This window comes from Saccostrea echinata, unplaced genomic scaffold, assembly GCF_033153115.1.
Source record: "Saccostrea echinata isolate AGI-Se365-2 ecotype Australia unplaced genomic scaffold, CSIRO_AGI_Sech_v1 ptg000083l, whole genome shotgun sequence".
Taxonomy (NCBI): domain Eukaryota; kingdom Metazoa; phylum Mollusca; class Bivalvia; order Ostreida; family Ostreidae; genus Saccostrea; species Saccostrea echinata.
The window spans coordinates 1,040,748-1,059,883 of NW_026889832.1; the positions used below are offsets into that span (position 1 = coordinate 1,040,748).

The following is a 19,136-nucleotide window of genomic DNA, read 5'->3' on the forward strand; positions in this document are numbered from 1 at the left end:
TTGGGGCCCAGATCCTTCTCCTGGGGCCAATAATTGGAACAAATTCGAATCAACACTACTTCAGCAATTCACCTTTTCTTTACAAGAAGAATTCTTAAGATTTTTCCTATATATTTCAAAGCAAAAATTTGATTCCCTATTGCGGCACCAACTTACCCTCGGGGGCCATGATTTGAACCATTTAGAATATACACTACCTCAGAAAGATTCCACATAAGTTTCATCTTTTCTGGCCCAGTGGTTCTTGAGAAAAAGATTTTTATGACCCCACCCTATCTGAGTCTTTTCTTGGTTATCTTCAACTGGAAGGGGACTTGGCCCCTTCATTTTAACAATTTAAACACTCCTTCACCTAAGAATACTTTGTAGCAAATTGGCCAATTGGATCTCGAGAAAATGTTGAAAATGTGATAAGTTACAGACACACGGACAGACGGACAGACGGCTGGACAATGGGTGACCAGAAAAGCTCACTTGAGCTTTCAGCTCACGTGAGCTTAAAAAAAGAAAAAGAAACAAGATTAAAAAATTCAAACATTTAATGAAATTTGACAAGCACAATGCACTGATTTCACATTAATAAAAGACAAACATTTATACATCCTATTTACAATGATTAATATATGTATGCTGTAAAACTTAGATTCAGATAACTAGGAAGTCAAGAAAAAACTCTTCCAAAAGACACAGTAAAACTCTGAGAAATTGTGATGACAAGCATCGCTAAATGCAAAAAGGATAAACGAAAGAACAGTGATCAATTCCTTTAAAAAAAATCCAGTAAGTAAATCAAATTGTAAAGCAAAAACACGGACTTCTGGAAACACCGGAAGTGGGATCAAATGCCAGATCAGAAGAGAATACCAAATTTAACATCACAGTATAACTCGGTTAAAGCGAAGTTCTTTACGTTGTGATTTTAAATCGCTATATCCGTAATTCATTATATCATAACATACAGCAAATTCGTGATATACATTTTCGAATGACTTCCAAATATCTTTAGAGAATTATTAAGTACAAAACGACCTGCCGAACTAATCATGGCGTTGCTGTTCTTGAGAAGATTATTTTACAGGTATTTCCTATATATTTCCATGTTTAACTTAGACCCACTGTTGTGGTCTTACCCGACGGTCATGATTTTCACTAGTATGAATCTTCACTGTGTAATGAAGCTTTCACTCGTACCTTCTTTTCGGGAACAATGGTTCTTGAGAAAATTAATTGATTGTATGTTGTTTAACGCCCCATCCGAGAATTTTTCACTTATATATAGACGTCAACGTATGCCGGTGAAAGGCTTCAAATTTAGACCTATACTCGGCACTCAGGGCCACTGAGCAGTGGGGATTCTTTATCGTGCCAACGCATACCGTGAAACGGGACCTCGGCTTTTAAGGTTTCATCCGAAAGATCTGTGACAAGAATTTGTCTGCGAACTTTTCTAACAATTAACCTTAACATAATTAGTATAACAACATGTATATTTACGCAAAATTATACATAAGTGCCAGTTGACAAGATAGCATTAATACATACATACATGTATCAGTTTCCAAGCATTAGCAACATATCTTGAAAGATTAACATTATTTAAAAAAAAAAGTTTTAATCTGGTGGTAAATACTCATTTTCTTGATCCTTCTGTCTTCGAAAATACCTCTCCAGGGACTCCAGTTCTGCTATGTGTTCATGTATTGCTGTAGAAGTCTCATTCGAAAAGTTTGTTTCGTTTTCATATATTTTTCTTGCAATTACATTCAACTTTTTATTGTCTTCATTATAATTTTCACTGCTGTGTCCTGACTGAAGAATTGCCAACCTTTCTAGTCCATCACTAAGCGCATTAACCAACGTTTGACAATCATCTTCCTGAAAAAAAAAAACTGAATAGTTTAACAATTTAACTATATTTACAGGACAGGTACATGTATAATAATTTGAGCACTATATTATCATTGGTTGAAAATGATCCATGATAATGAGAAAGACTTGTGTTTATTTGAACAATAACGATAAAAAATTTAGTCTCAATGGCCTCATAGCATTGTTTAAACTTGAATTTATGTGATACACATTGCCTGCACTTTGGAAGAAATGTGTATATACGACAGATATAAGATGACATATTTTCATTTCATATATTTCCTAACTCTCTTGAAAATAGGAATTAGGCCTTTATTTGAATATGCTTGGGGTCAAGTTTGGTTGAAATTGCCCCAGGGAATTATAGAGGTCAAAAGAGCGAAAGCGTTACACACTTCATGTGAGTATTGGTACTATACTTCGAGTAATTACCTCAGTTACTTCTTTTTCTGGCTTTATCAGATTGACTGGAAAAAAAAATGGAAACAAAATTTATGCACCCTTTACACTTCATTACAAAAATGTCTTTGCCTGCCGAATGGCACGAGAGAGAGAGAGAGAGAGAGAGAGAAGCATAAGTGTCTCAACAATCACCTGAATATTTGCACATATTTCGGCTTGTCTGTAAATATGTGCCGTTATCAAAGCTATTCTCCTAATAAGATTGTATTAAACTAAAATTGATTAGGATTAATGTATTGTATATATCTAAAATTTTGTTTATTTAATTGATAATTTTGTGTATCTGCCTGTGCATCCGCACTTCCTCTTTCAATCAACGCCTGAAATCCCCTCGGAGCTCCTCGAGTGGCTCGTGCCTCGCACACTAACCTCGGACGTAAACGGTGTTCTACCAGTTTGCTGATACATTTGAAATTCCTCCAAATGTTATATTTTTGAAATCTGAGTTACTTTGTGGCACGCCCAACACTACATGTATGTTTTTGCTTTCAAACATTACTAACATAAGGTTGTAATCAAAAACAATATATAAAGGAAGAATTAGACAAGTTGAAAAACTTTTTGAAGAACTTTATGTAGAGCGAAATATGAAATGAGTTACAAGGCAGTTTCCGGCGGAGAAATATATCGATTTAATGCATATTCCTCCACCAATTACATCCGAGGTTTGTATGGAGCATAGCGAAGTCAGCCGAGGATTGACGATTGCCTGAAACCAGAAGACGGTTTAGAAATTCAGGGCTAAAAAATTTTAAAATACCCTCCCACCTCTACCCCATATGATATCTTTGTTTGACTTGTTCAGTGTTTCTGCCGTTTAAGTTTTATACTTTCAGATACCATAAGCTGTCTGCAGACACAGGAATCCTTAGACCTACATCTCTTCACAGGGTAATTTTAATGGTTTGAACAAAATTGAATCTACGCTAACTAAGGATGATTACATATTTCTTTGACTAACTGTGGGTTTTTTTCCTACAAGTTGGAACTTTCATTGTGACCCCACCCTAAGCCCGGGGGTCATGATTTGAACAAACTTGAATCTACACTATCTGAGGATGCTTCCATATAAATATGACCAATAATTGCTTTGCTGTTCTTGAGAAGATTTTTAAAGATTTTTCCTATGTAAAACTTTGATCGTCCGTTGTGGCCCCACCTTTCCCCCGGAGATCAAGATTTGAATAAACTTGAACCTACACCACCTGAGGATGCTTTCATATAAATATAACCAATCATAACTTTGCTGTTCTTGAGTAGAAGAGTTTTGAAGATTTTTCCTATATACTCCTATGTTAAACTTTGATCGTCCATTGTGGCCCCATTGTGGCCCCACCCTACCCAGAGGTCATGATTTGAACAAACTTGAATCTACATTACATGTACCTGACAATGATTCCACACGAGTTTCATCTTTCCTGGCCCATTGGTTCTTGAGAAGAAGATTTTCAAAAGATGCCATTAATTTTTCACTATTTTGTAATTATCTCCCCTTGGAAGAGGGCGTGGCCCTTCATTTGAACAAACTTGAATCCATTTCATCAAAGGAAACTCTGTTCCAAGTTTGGTTGAAATTGACCCAGTGGTTCTGGAGAAGAAAATGATATTGTGAAAAAGTTAACGATGACAACAACAACGACGACAGACAATGGACAAATTTCAATCAGAAAAGCTCAATTGAGTCTTTGGCTCAGGTGAGCTAAAAAGATTTTCAAAGATGTCATGTATATTTTCAATATACAATAGGCCCAAGGGCCTTGAATCACTCTTCTGATAAATTGTACAACCTATCACTTCTATTTGAAGCCTCTATAAAGTATCCTGTATATTTAGATAAAGCCTTGAAATTCCAAAAGTAGGTCATCATGACCTACATCTTGGTCAAAACACTCTGAGAACCCAAGATGAATCAACTGACAAAGTTTGATGATTCAAAGCCCCTTAATATCTTAAATATTCAGATATAGAAATGAGATTCCAAAAGTATGTAACAGTGACATACTTTCTGGTAAACATACTCCGAGACACAAAAAGGTCTCAACTCACAAAGTTTGATGATTTTAAGTGTCTCTTTATTTGAAATATTTAGTCATTGCCTTGAAATTCAAAAAGTAAATTACTGTGACCTACATTTTAGTTGACACATTCTGAGGACTCAAAGTACATCAACTGACAATGTTTGATGATTCAAATCCTATTAATATCTCAAATTTCAAAAGTAGGTCATGGTGACCTACTTTTCAGTTTACACACTCTGAGAACCCAGGATGCATCAACTGACAAAGTTTGATGATTCTAAGCCAACTAGTATCTGAAAATATTAAAATATAAAATTGCAAAAGTAGGTCATAGTGACCTACTTTTTCGTTGACGTTTTCTGAGGACCTAAGATGCATCAACTGACAAAGTTTAATGATTCCAAGCCAATTAGTACTGAAATATTTAAACATAGCCATCATTTTCAAAAGTAGGTCACCGTGACCTACTTATCAGTTGACTTACTCCGAGGACCCAAGATTCATCAACTTAAAAAGTTTGATGATTCTAAGCCAATTTGTAAATATAGCCATAAAATTTCAAAAGTAGGTCACAGTGACCTCTTCTTCAGTTGACGTACGAGCATCAACAATGCATCAACTGACAGATTTTAATGATTCCAAACTAATTAGTAGTTGAAATATATGAATACAACCATAAAATTTCAAAAAGGGTCATGGTGACCTACTTTTCAGTTGACTTACTCCAAGGACCCATGATGCATCAACTTACAAATGAAAATTTGATGATTTTAAGCCAATTAGTAGCTTCAATATTTAAATATAGCAATAAAATTTCAAAAGTAGATCACATTGACCTTCTTTTCATTTGACACTCTCCAAGTACCCAAGATGCATCAACTGACAAAGTTTGATGATTTTAAGACAATTAGTACCTGAAAATATTTAAATATAGCAATCAAATTTCAAAAGTAGGTCATGGTGACCTACTTTTCAGGTGACTTACTCTGAGGACCCAAGATGCATCAAACAAGAGGCCCAAGGGCCTTAACGGTCACCTGAGTATAATACAACAATTTAGAGGATCCATAAAGTATAAAATGAACTGAAATCTCTTACATTGGCCTCTCTTGGTCTTTGATGAACATTTAATAAGACAAGTCATTTTTGTCTCATTTTTATTTATCTATTACTTACAAATTTACCTGATCATTTATACTATGAAAGTACTTTTTGTATTATACAATAAAAATTCTTGCATAATTCTCTTATTCTATTAACCTTTTAAGTACATTATTTACAGTGATTAATTATCACAAGTAAATGGCAAAGGGGAATAACTCCTCTCAGTAGAATACAAATTAATAGAGCCCTGGCCTGGACCAGAACACTTGACCAAATGGTCCTGATGTACAAAAATCTGGTAAAAATACCCTTCCTTATTAAAACTTTTGCTCTTTTTGCCTCTGATATGCCCAGGTGCAGAGAAGATTTTTAAAGCATTAATGTATTTTCACTATATAATAAATAGAGCCCCGCCCTTACATCAGAACCTCTGATCCAGGGGTCATGAAATTCACAATTTTGGAAGAGGCATCCTTGCTTATCATAACCATGTATTTGTTTAAATAATACACAGGAGAAGAGAAGAAGATTTTCAAAGAAATAATTCACTCTCACTATATAATAAATAGAGCCCCGCCCTTACATCAGAACCTCTGATCCAGGGGTCATGAAATTCACAATTTTGGAAGAGGCATCCTTGCTTATCATAACCATGTATTTGTTTAAATAATACACAGTTTTTGGTAGAGTAACTCTTGCTTATCATTATTATGCATTCAATTTGTTTCAATAATACCCAGGAGTAGAGAAGAAGATTTTCAAAGAAATAATGCACTTTCACTATATGATCTATATAGCCCCGCCCTAGCATCAGAACCCCTGACCCTGGGGTCATGAATTTCACAATTTGGTAGAGTCACTCTTCCTTATCATAACTATGTATTCATTTTGTTTCAATAATACCCAGGAGTAGAGAAGAAGATTTTCAAAGAAATAATGCACTTTCACTTTATGATCTATATAGCCCCGCCCTACCACCAGAACCCCTGACCCTGGGGCCATGAATTTCACAATTTTGGTAGAGGGCTCAATGCTTATTACAATCATGCCAACAGTTTGACTGCTTGATGTCCAGGAGTAAAGAAGAAGATTTTTAAAGATTGCATTAATTTTGATGGTTTTGGCCCCACCCCTCAGGCCCCAGGGGGGCAGGGGCCACGAATTCCACAATTTTTGTTCCCTTTCATCCATAGATGCTATATGCCAAAATTGGTTAAAATTGGTTTGCTGGTTCCAAAGAAGAAGCTGAAAATGTTCAAAAGTTTACGACCGACGAACGACGGACGACGAACGACGGACGACGCACGACGACGGACGAAAAGAGATAGCAATAGGTCACCTGAGTGACTCAGGTGACCTAATGACAAAGTTTGATGATTCTAAACCAATTAGTACCTAAAATATTTAAACACAGCCATATAATTTCAAAAGTAGGTCACGGTGAGCTCTTTTTTAGTTGATGTTCTCCGAGGACCCAGGATCCATCATCTGACAAAGTTTGATGATTCCACACCAATGAGTACCTGAAATATTTAAATTTCAAAAGTAGGTCACTGTGACCTACTTTTCAGTTGACGTTCTCTGAAGACCCAAGATCAAGGCATCAACTGACAAAGTTTGATGATCATAGGCCTTAAATTGTGCAAAATATGCCTCTCAAACAATTTGAAAATGAATGCCTGCAAAATTTTAAAAGTAGGTCACAGTGACCTACTTTTTGATAAATATGTTTTAAGGCCCCAAGATGCATCAACTTACAAGGTTTGATGATTCTAAACCTCTCAGTATCTGAAATAATGACCTTAAATGTTTTGATGAGGATTAGCCATAAAATTCAAAAAGTAGGTCACTGTGACCTACTTTTCAGTTGACGTACTGCGAGGACCCAAGATGCATCAACTGACAAAGTTTGATGATCATAGGCCTTAAAGTGTCCAAAATATGCCTCTAAAGCCACGCCATTTGCCCAAGGCTGATGCCTTGAATAATTTTTTATCTACAACATATCCTCATCCTTATGTTTAAGTTTGGTGATAATCTACCCAGTGATTCTTGAGAAGAATATTTTTTAGCAACCAGTACTTTTGTTTTTATTTCCCTAATTATCTCCCCTTGTTTAAATGTCACATCCCTAGTTTTTGTATAAATGTGAGCCCTTCTTGAGATATGACCCATATTTTAAAAAGTTTATGCACACTACACAAATGGCTATAGCATTAGCTCTTTGAGCCTTTGGCTCAGAAGAGCTAATATCCAATTAAGCTCAACTTCAGTGCTGAAACCTTAGACCAGGGGCCTTGCAATTTATAATTTTGAAAGAGGGCTAAGTGTTTATTATAAACAAGCAAACATTTCGTCAGCTGGATACAAGTATCCCTGTGGAAAGATGGGGACTTTTATAGGTGAAATGTATTTTCAATCCAACTTGGTGCCACCCCAGAGCCTAAACCATAAATTGTGGGGTCATGAATTTCACAATTTGGTAAGTGATAATGAATCCAACAGTCTGGCTGTACATGTATTGTGCCAAAAAGTAAAGAAGATCTTAGAAGAGTACAATAGTTCTGATGATTTAGTTCCATTTTATCAGGTTCCGGTGAGAAAGAGACAATTCTCAATCTTATAATCCCCTTACAAATAGATGCCATACACAATATGTATTAAAATTGGTTCAACCATCTAAAAAAGCTACTGTAAATGTTAGAAAGTTTATTACATACACAAATACAGACAAAAGCAGATATGAACAGGTAATCCAAGTGATTCAGGTGGCCTTAAGAGTGAATAAAATTGGTCACCTGATCAAGAGCAACTAAAAAGATCGTGAATTTCATTTTAAAAATTACCATCACTAAAATAATACACTTAGTCTATTACAAATTAAAATATACAAACCTGGCTGCTCAACTTCAACTTTTTCAATTTTCTTCTCTTTTTCTGAATATTAAAAAACAAGAGGCCCAAGGGCCTTAATGGTCACCTGAGTATAATACAGCAATTTAGAGGATCCATAGAGTATAAAATGAACTGAAAGGTGAAGCTTTCTTGCCCAAAAGCAAGAAAAATCGGGTGATCAGGATTAACAAAATAATTAGTCTAGTATTCATTAACAGTTCATAAATTAGGTTCTAATCTGTTCCCCATTTATCACTCTCACCAGACAGTATATTAAGAAACTATCGGTGCTTCTGTACTCTTTTAATTCCTTGTGGAAATCTCTTACATTGGCCTGAGTAAGACTGAAGCCTTGGTCTTTGATGAACATTTAAGTACTGGTATTCCATCCCTAATAGCCTCAGATTCAATGAATTTGAATACATAACAGATGTGTATGGGTGGAATACTCAGTATATTTAGACATAATCTCCATTTATTACTATTAGCATGTAAGAATGGAAGTGTCCTAATTTATGACTTGACCTTTCTTGAAGAGTTATCTCCCTTTTTTTAAGTAATAAAAATCAATTTTAAAAAAATATATGGTAAAAAAATTGTTTTCAATTGTCATTCTATTTCTAATGATTTAATGGATCTTTCCACCACAGTAGTTATTGATATTCTTATTATCTGAATTTTTATTTAAAAAAAATTGCTTGTCTCCATATACTTCAATGCAATTACTATTAATTAAATATTGCTTAGTTAATTACGTTTTTGAAACTTTCACTTGGTAAATCCTTTTCTACTGTAAAGTTCTTTGAATTAATATCAGAGTATTATATACGTGACTGATATTTAAGGATAGAGAATTAGTTCCTATTAGGGATGGAAAACCTTAATAAGACAAGTCTAACTGATCATTAAAACTATGAAAGTACTTTTTGTATTATACAATAAAAATTCTTGCATAATTCTCTTATTCTATTAACCTTTCAAGTACATTCTTTACAGTGATTAATTATCACAAGTAAATGGCAAAGGGGAATAACTCCTCTCAGTAGAATACAAATTAATAGAGCCCTGGCCTGGACTAGAACACTTGACCAAATGGTCTTGATGTTCAAAAATCTGGTAAAAATACCCTTCCTTATTAAAACTTTTACTCTTTTTGCCTCCGATATGCCCAGGTGCAGAGAAGATTTTTAAAGCATTAATGTATTTTCACTATATAATAAATAGAGTCCCGCCCTAACATCAGAACCTCTGATCCAGGGGTCATGAAATTCACAAATTTGGAAAAGGCATCCTTGCTAATCATAACCATGTATTTGTTTAAATAATACCCAGGAGAAGAGAAGAAGCTTTTCAAAGAAGTAATGCACTTTCACTATATGATCTATATAGCCCCACCCTAGCACCAGAACCCCTGACCCAGGGGCCATGAATTTCACAATTTTGGTAGAGTTACTCTTGCTTATCATAACTATGTATTCAATTTGTTTCAATAATACCCAGGAGTAGAGAAGAAGATTTTCAAAGAATTAATGCATTTTCATTATATAATCAAAAGAACCCCGCCCTAGCACCAGAACCCCTGACCCAGGGGCCATGAATTTCACAATTTTGGTAGAGTCACTCTTGCTTATCATAAATATGTATTCAATTTGTTTCAATAATACCCAGGAGTAGAGAAGAAGATTTTCAAAGAAATAATGCACTTTCACTATATGATCTATATAGCCCCGCCCTAACACCAGAACCCCTGTCCCTGGGGCTATGAATTTCACAATTTTGGTAGAGTCACTCTTGCTTATCGTAACTATGTATTCAATTTGTTTCAATGATACCCAGGAGTAGAGAAGAAGATTTTCAAAGAAATAATGCACTTTCACTATATGTTCTATATAGCACCGCCCTAACTCCAGAACCCCTGACCCTGGGGCCATGAATTTCACAATTTTGGTAGAGTCACCCTTGCTCATCATAACTATGTATTCAATTTGTTTCAATTATACCCAGGAGTAGAGAAGAAGATTTTCAAAGAAATAATGCACTTACACTATATGATCTATATAGCCCCGCCCTACCACCAGAACCCCTGACCCTGGGGCCATGAATTTCACAATTTTGGTAGAGGGCTCAATGCTTATTACAATCATGCCAACAGTTTGACTGCTTGCTTGATGTCCAGGAGTAAAAAAGAAGATTTTTAAAGATTGCATTAATTTTGATGGTTTTGGCCCCACCCCTCAGGCCCCAGGGGGGCAGGGGCCACGAATTTCACAATTTTTGTTCCCCTTCACCCATAGATGCTATATGCCAAAATTGGTTGAAATTGGTTCACTGGTTCCAGAGAAGAAGCTGAAAATGTTCAAAAGTTTACGACCGACGAACGACGGACGACGCACGACGACGGACGAAAAGAGATAGCAATAGGTCACCTGAGTGACTCAGGTGACCTAAAAATAGAAACATCAGCTTCAAAAATCAGTTTGAATATAAGAATTCACCATGACTGGAGGGCAAAGCAAAAAGGAACAGGAGCTTAGCCCATGCAGTTTAAATGCTGAACAATCACTAAGGAAACCGAGTAAATGTTGTATGAATAGCAACCAAAACAAAATAAAATCTGTTAGATCTGTATTCTTACACCAGAAGTCATTGATAAGACTGGAGAACTGGGACTGAACTAGCTTCCACATAGGTCTTTTGAAATTGATCAAAACTGTAGGTTAAGCACCATTTTTACATTCTTTTTTAAGGAAGAATGCTTCACCACAAGTTAGTGATCTTTGAGACATATCTTTTAAAAGATGGTTTTGGCAAGGAAAGATTGAAATAAGCTCTTAATTACGATACATCAATTCTTTTTTTAGAGAAAATATATATAAAGGACAAGGTGTGTTTGGTGCAAAATTCGGCCCCGTGTCAAAATTAAATAATACTTCTCAAAACTCTTTGAGAGAGTATATATTTTCATGAAATTATCAATATATGCATGTACAAAGCTTTATTTTTGTTTTATGTAAACGTAAAGGTAGCATAGTTAACGATAACGTTGTGATATTTTGACGTTGCTTTATGCGACGTCATGAACAAGAATTTAACGTCATGTTTTAAAATAAATCCAGCTTACGTGTATATTTTATTATGTACGTTAATTAAATCTCATTTTCATAAACGTAGATTTCGATGTATTGGTATACATGTGATAGCATATCATGCTTACTAAAGACAAATCTATAAATCAATTGGTATGGTTGGCTTTGGAAACTTTTGAATCATAAGGGGAAAAAAGGGGTGTATATGTACAGTACATTCTTAGCGGATTTCTCTATTTCCGCGCCTCGCATTGACACAAGCAAAGTTACTGGCTTTGTTTGTTAACTTGACGAACCGTGATTGCCAAGCTTTGCAAAAAAGACTTAAAGACCGTAAGACTTTTTCTTGGATTTTGATTGCAGGTGTTCAAGAAAATGATTTTGTGTGTAATACTATGTCAGTATGGCTAGCAAGATTTTGGTCTTCCTGCTTATCTGCATTATATTTAAAAAAAAAAAAAAAAAAAAAAAAAAAAAAAGTTCTCCGCAAATGCTTGACTGCTTTTCTGTGGATTGATTTACATAAGTTTAACCATGTCCATATTATAATACTTTATCTGCGCTGTCCAGAGGCAGAGCCCATTCTTGAAAAAAGGAATGCATGCGAACCTTCGTTTATTCTTTTCTTTCAGCAGTTTCGGAAACGTTCCAACATCGAATTATCAGCTATTAATATCATTTTTTTCCTAAAAAAAAAATGCAGCTTGTTCCGACACGAATATATTAAGATCTACGGGTTATTGAACAGACAGCATGTTTTAACGATGTTTTAACTTTCACATTAAATCATCCCCGTGGTGGACAAGGAGCAAAAGGTACTACCTGGTTCATAGAGGATTTCGCGGAAAAAAAGAAAATACTAGTACTTCACAGTAAAGAAGGATTTTTCGCGGAAAAGCAATGTCGACTCGCGGAAAAATGTAACAGCGCAATTGAGGAATTTTCCTGTGATTTTTCCCAGAAAAGGGAGTGAGGTGTTCCATACCAACTCAAAACAAAAAAAAAAAGATCGACCCAAAGGAGAAAATTTTTTAAATAAAAGAAAACTAACTCTAACCCATCCTCGCAAGCCAGGGGTCCTGAGTCAACATTTTGACTCAGGACCACTGGCTTGCGAGGATGACCCCAACCTGAAATACCTATTTTGAAAGGGAGGTGTCACTTTACCTTCCTACATACATGTATCATATAAACTTTACAAAGTTTTCTTAATCCTTCCCCCTTCATATTTTTTGTATTTTTACTGTATGAATTTTATACAAGTGGTGGGTGTTGGGGTGGGGTCCGGATACCCCCCCCCCCCCTGCGGATCCTTACTGCTTCCTCTAAGTAATTGATACCTTTGTGACGACAACCTAGGCAAGCGGGTGTTTCAAGGAAAAAAACATTTTTCAGACTTTGAGAACATTTTATCATATAAAGGTTACATTATGAACTAATCTAGATTATTTCAAGGATAAAGTGCCTGTCTTAAATTATTTCCCCAGGAAAATTGTTCAAAGACAATCAAGTGTTAGTGAACAGATTTCACTGTTGTTTACTTATATCGGTAATCAATGTGTAAATACATGTACTGTATTCAATTACTTTATCTTGGTCTAATATAATGTTAAGAATACCTCAATTTAATATTGTGAACCTAAGTTAACCCTTGAAAGTAGATGGTCTTTTGTTCATAACAAACATAAAGCAATATTAATTTTATTTTGTTATTCGGGGAAAGGAAAAGGACAGTACAGTTGATACTATTTACATGTTTTATGGGGGGGGGGGGGGGTTCTATTCAATGAGAACTGTGATTACATGAAATATTTATAGTTCCTGTATCACATATTGTAGGCGTAGAAATTAAAGCAAAATAGTTCTATATTCAGTTATTGAATTGATAATTAATTAAATGTATATTTTCAAGATGACAAAAATTAAAAAAAAGGGGGAATAAAGTTGTTGTGGGAAAAGTATCATGTTTATCATGGTAATGAAATTTCAAGTAAACCTTTACCATTTATACATGTAGAGGGTAGGTTAAGATTTTTTCGACATGAAACATTTTTTTCCAGTTCGAATCAGCATTGAAACTACGTGCCTGAACGTTACTTGTGGATAAACTGAGGGTATAAACAGATTAAACAAACAAAATGTACACAGGAAAAAAATCTCAAACAAGGGGGGGGGGGGGGGGTGAGGCCCGGCACGCCGGTGCTGGATCCGCCTTTGAATACATATATATTATTATAACAGTAACTCGGTCCGAAGAGCCGTATCACCTCAAGTTGACCGGCGCGGATCATCAGATCAAACGAGACTGATGATCCGCACCGTGGAATCCATTTCACAATAAATCCGATGCTTATACATCGTAATTGCATTTATTAAATAAATCATTTTCTATGTTCTATGACACCCTGTTTATATTTTATTTTAATTTTTCCCTCCAGTTAAAACAATTTACAAGAATAAAATCAGCTATATTTTTTACGATCACTGCATTACATGTATGAGCCCCGTTTGAGAATAGTTCACTTATGCACAGATATCAGTGGATATAGTTTATCATTTCTTAGCAAAGATTAATATCTGTTTTAGTAAACAAGTCAGAATTTATGTTTTGTATGTCCGCGTAGAAAGGCAATACTTTTTCGGATATTAATACAGAAGGATAACAAGCAAACGATGTGATTCTTGACAATCAAAGGGAAACACTTTTTTATCCTCTGCCATTCGTCGCTTCTATATGATGTTTCTATATTCAATTTATATAGGTCTGTCGATCTACAGTTATATTAAGAATATAAATTTAGAGGAGGAATTGGACACGACCCCCCATCCGATATCATCACTCAAGTAGTAATTTATACCCCCTCCCAAGTTTATTGTTTTCTTTTCTTTTTTTCATAATGTACATAATACATCCAACCTTTATTTAATCGCTATTAAGTACATAAAATGCTATATATTACCCCTTTTTGACCATCTCGAGAAATGATGTGACCAAAATACATTTATGTGATGTATATGGCTTTACGGGTATCTTTTATGAATTCTTCAAAAAAAAAAAAAAGCTAACAGAAGTCATTGATAAAACATTTATGACAATCTAGATTATGTTACATAGATAATGTACATAATACATCCAACCTTTATTTAATCGCTATTAAGTACATAAAATGCTATATATTACCCCTTTTTGACCATCTCGAGAAATGATGTGACCAAAATACATTTATGTGATGTATATGGCTTTACGGGTATTTTTTATGAATTCTTCAACAAAAAAAAGCTACCTGAAGTCATTGATAAAACATTTATGACAATCTAGATTATGTTAGGAACTGATCAACATTGCATATATTTTATACTGAGAGGCACATTGTTAAATCTATTGTGATATTTTGCCAATTTAATTGTCTTCAATCTTGGAAACTTAGCCTCTAATTTTTACTACAATAACTCAAAAAATCATATCCAGTGCAGTAGCTGCCATTAGGCACTTAAGGCACGTGCCTACACTTGATTTTTTTTTTTTTCAGAAAAAAAAAACTTAGAAACAAAACTGTAAAAAAGAAAGAAAATAAATGACTAAATATCATTTCGCCATTGATAGAGAGATCATGAATATATAAACAACCACTGATCTGTGCAAAGTAATAAATTTAACCTGCAATAGTTAACCGGCTGTTTCACTGTAGGACTTCTTATAAGATGTCTTGAAAATTTCTATATGCAAGTACATGTCATTAAATATAGATACAAAACTCCCCTGACGCTCACAAGATATGTTATGTGTGGTATTAATTTTCATTTTAATTAATAATTAATTTGAATTAAGAATAATTAAATTTTTTATGGCTGACCACCCAAATTTACCACTTCTTTGTGGGTAGACTAGATTAGCTTTTTTTCTGAAAAAAAAAATCATTATTTATTGTAAAACATTTCTTTGAGTCTGATTATCTTTGAATACTTTTCTTCTTCATGTTCTAAATTTGATTACTGAAAAAATATGAAAACTCTTCTAACTAAAGATTTCTGGTTAAAAAGTTGGACTGCACTTTCTTAGCTTTTCTACTTAATATGAAATTTCATTTTAAAGATACCCAGAATTTTGTAGCTTAAATGCCCAGAATTTGTCACCCAGGGGTCTTAAAATCGTGACATCCATTTTCCGTCAGGGGGGCTTCGCCCCCATGAACCCCTTACCAAGGCGCTGCCCTGGACCCGCTGGGAGCCTTGAGCGGCCCCAAACCCCTCGCCGCACACAGGATAATTTGTGCCTATACTTCATCAAAGTTCTAGCTACACCCTGATTATTATCAAAGTACATGTAAATGGTCCATTTTCCCAACAGGTCAAATAGATCGGCGAAACCATTGTGACGTCAATTTTCAAAAATGACGTATAATTGTTTTATACTGTTCAGCTTGACATGAATATGGACACAGTCACTGGGTAATAAATAAACTAGATGTAAAATAATATTTATACGACAAGTGTAAATACTGCACTTTTTTGTGAACTGCTACTTTTTTCAACCACCTAACGTCCAGATATATAATCTAACTCGGACCACTGTCGCCTAGTTAGGGAGTGCGGAAGTAAGATGCTATATATCGATACTAATATAGGCCCAAGGTATCTGAATTCGAACAACGTGTAAAGAATTAATACAGACCAGATCTTCATAACATTGATATGATGATTTCTTTCTTTATATTAAAGGATTTTTAGCAATACATGGCGAGGTATATTCTCAATATTATTTAGATATAGCAAAACACCGTCGAATGCATGTGTATTGCATGCTGTAAAATGAACACATTTTTAAAAAATAAACATGGTCCGCACAATATCACCATCGTAATTTTTTGCATATAAGATGCTTTCAAATTGATGTTTCATTTGTGAAAATTTCAAAGTGGTGATATGATGCGGACCTATCGAAAAATGCTTTTAAGTCCCTGACTTTAACGATTTTTCCGGAAATACGCATTCCGTGCATGATTTGACCACGAATAAACAGTATACAGGGGACACATTCTCAAAGTTTGGGTTTATTTTTTTAACAAGCATGTATCCAACCTTTATTTTCAATGTAAAGTTTTGATTCAGCGTAAACTTTAATTTTTAGAAATTCTCAGGGCCAAATATTATATCAAATGAACCTTGTCCTTTGTTTTATTTTCAGATACGATTATTACTACAGAATTTAAAAGGTGCTGTTATTTATAAATGCTAAATATAACAAGTGGTGTTTGTGAAACCCTTACATGTATGCCTCCCCTTTGGACATACATTATAGGGTTTGTTCGATCGTACCCAAAACAGAACTGACCTTAATATTCTTATAATAAATCTGTAAACCAAATTTTATTTCAGTATGTGCAACCTCTGCGAAGAAAATGAATGGAAACTGCAAATAATTGGAATTTTTCTAAGTCTAAGGGGCATAACTCTGTCAAAAATTGCCCTATTTGTACCCAAAACAGAACTTCAACTAGATATTCTAATGATAAATCTGTATACCAAATTTTATTTCAGTATGTGCAACCTCTGCGAAGAAAATGAATGGAAACTGCAAATAATTGGAATTTTTCTAAGTCTAAGGGCCATAACTCTGTCAAAAATTGCCCTGTTTGTACCCAAAACAGAACTTCACCTAGATATTCTTATGATAAATCTGCATAGCAAATTTCATTTCAGTATGTGCAACCTCTGCGATGAAAATGAATGGAAACTGTTGGTAGACCGAAAGACAGACTGACAGACAGCAGCAAAGCAATATGCTCTCCCTTCTTCAAAAGGGGGGGGGGGGGGCATAAATATATAATCAAATCAAGATGTGTTTGTGCAACAATGATGCCCCCATACGACAGTTTATGGCAAAGGTTAAAGTTTCTCAAATGCAAGTCAACCTCCAAGGTCAAGGTCAAAATATCAAACATCTTGTTACCCAAAGAAAGGACTTGTGTCAATGAATATATTTGTGAAATATGAAAGCCCAAGCACCAACCATTCAAAAGTTATGCCCAATGTTCAAGTTTTTTTTTTAAAAGTGGGTCAAACTGCTAGGTCAAGTTCAAAGGTCAAAATTAATGGTACCCAAGGAAAAGCCTTGTCATAAGAAATACACATGTGAAATATTAAAGCCCTAGCACCATCTGTTCAAAAGTTAAAGCAAAGATTAAATTTTTTTTTAAAAGTAGGACAAGGTCAAAAGGTTGGTACCCAAAGGAAGGTCTTGTAACAAGGAATACACTTGTGAAATATGAAAGCCATAGCTCAAACCAATCAACATGATCAAAAGTTATTGACAAGGTTAAAGTTTTTGCAGAAAAACAGACACAGACAGACAGGGCACATTTTTTGTGCAATAAATATACACTTTTTTAATAGGTGGCAGTTGAGCACTCTGGTCATCCATCCATTTTTTTTTTCAGAACAGCAAGCTACATATCTGCAGCTAGCACCATTCAAGATATTGATTATGTCTGACTTACTTTTTCTGGGACAACCCTTGTAAAATTGAATTATATTTATTCACAGCGGTGCTTTTTACAACTGAAATTACATATATAATTATTCCTTCTTAAATTATGAGGTTTAAAATTAAGCAAGGTAGTCTTCATACATACCTACTTCTGCAGGTTTTCCAGACGGCACTAAATTTCTCCTCTCTGAAAATACATCATTAGATTATAAAACAAATGAAATTAAAATATATTATGTAACTCCAATTAATACATACTAAATTTTGATCTACAGAAGTTTCTGCTTCTTTCATTTTGAAATTTGGTAGAGATACACATTGTTTTAAAAGAGAATATCCCCCTTAAAACATGTGTACAAGCAGTGCTCAAAAAGTTCACAAACTATCTCTGTATCTATACATAACCACAATTCAGATCAGAATTAAATTTGGCATACATACAGTAATAGACATGATCTACAAGAATTGTTACGTATTATATTGCTACATATTTATGGTGTCAAAATTTAAAAATGATTTCAATAGGTAGAGACTTGTGACAAAAAATGGTTGACTCAGTTGTACTCGAGCAAGGAACATGTAAGGTTTATAACGACAAAAGACTTGCCAAAAGTTCAACTAGAAATCTGACCAGTCAGCAAGGGCCCCACCGAGGGGTAGAAATATAAGGGTGCAGATTAGGGAATGATAATTTTACTTGATTACAAAAATTTGAAAATATATGAAGAAGAATAAGCAACAGCAACTGTTTCTATAAAATTTCAAGATAATTCCTAAATATCCAACAACCTGTAAATAGTATCCTTGTATTTACATAAGGCAGTAAAAAACATCATATCTATTTTACTCAATTAAATGTATATATATTGAAAGAAGAGTGAAGCATGTGTTTTCTAAAATGCCAGCCTTCAGTGAATGCAAATATCACCGAGGCTTGACCATAACTTCAAAACAAAGATCAGTTGCAGACAAAGGTGTTAATTAATCTTAAAGTGACAGATAAAGATAACCCTCAAAAAATTTTCTGCAATCTGCAAGATAATCAATCCCAGGGGATTAATTGTACTGCTCTCTCATCCTTTTCTTCTAAGTTTACAATAAGAACTTTTTCAGCAAATAGAATGAGATTATTATCTGACTACCTGTTAAAATTAATAGTATTCTTGAATTTACATAAGGCAGAAAAAAAGACAGGAAAAAGAAAAAGAAAAAAAA

At 34.5% G+C, this 19,136-nt stretch overlaps 1 protein-coding gene across 1 annotated transcript in view; it reads right to left on the reverse strand.

Moving 5' to 3' along the window:
- Nucleotides 1-1,606: 1,606 nt before the first annotated feature.
- LOC133176865 (uncharacterized) overlaps nucleotides 1,607-19,136 on the reverse strand; it is a 28,996-nt gene continuing 11,466 nt past the window's right edge. Inside the window, exons 8-11 of the mRNA XM_061311923.1 lie at nucleotides 18,067-18,108; nucleotides 8,349-8,390; nucleotides 2,302-2,336; nucleotides 1,607-1,875 (exon numbers count right to left, since the gene is read on the reverse strand). Coding sequence (XP_061167907.1) covers nucleotides 1,612-1,875; nucleotides 2,302-2,336; nucleotides 8,349-8,390; nucleotides 18,067-18,108 — 383 coding nt within the window. The 3' untranslated portion in view covers nucleotides 1,607-1,611. The remainder of the gene's footprint in view (nucleotides 1,876-2,301; nucleotides 2,337-8,348; nucleotides 8,391-18,066; nucleotides 18,109-19,136) is intronic.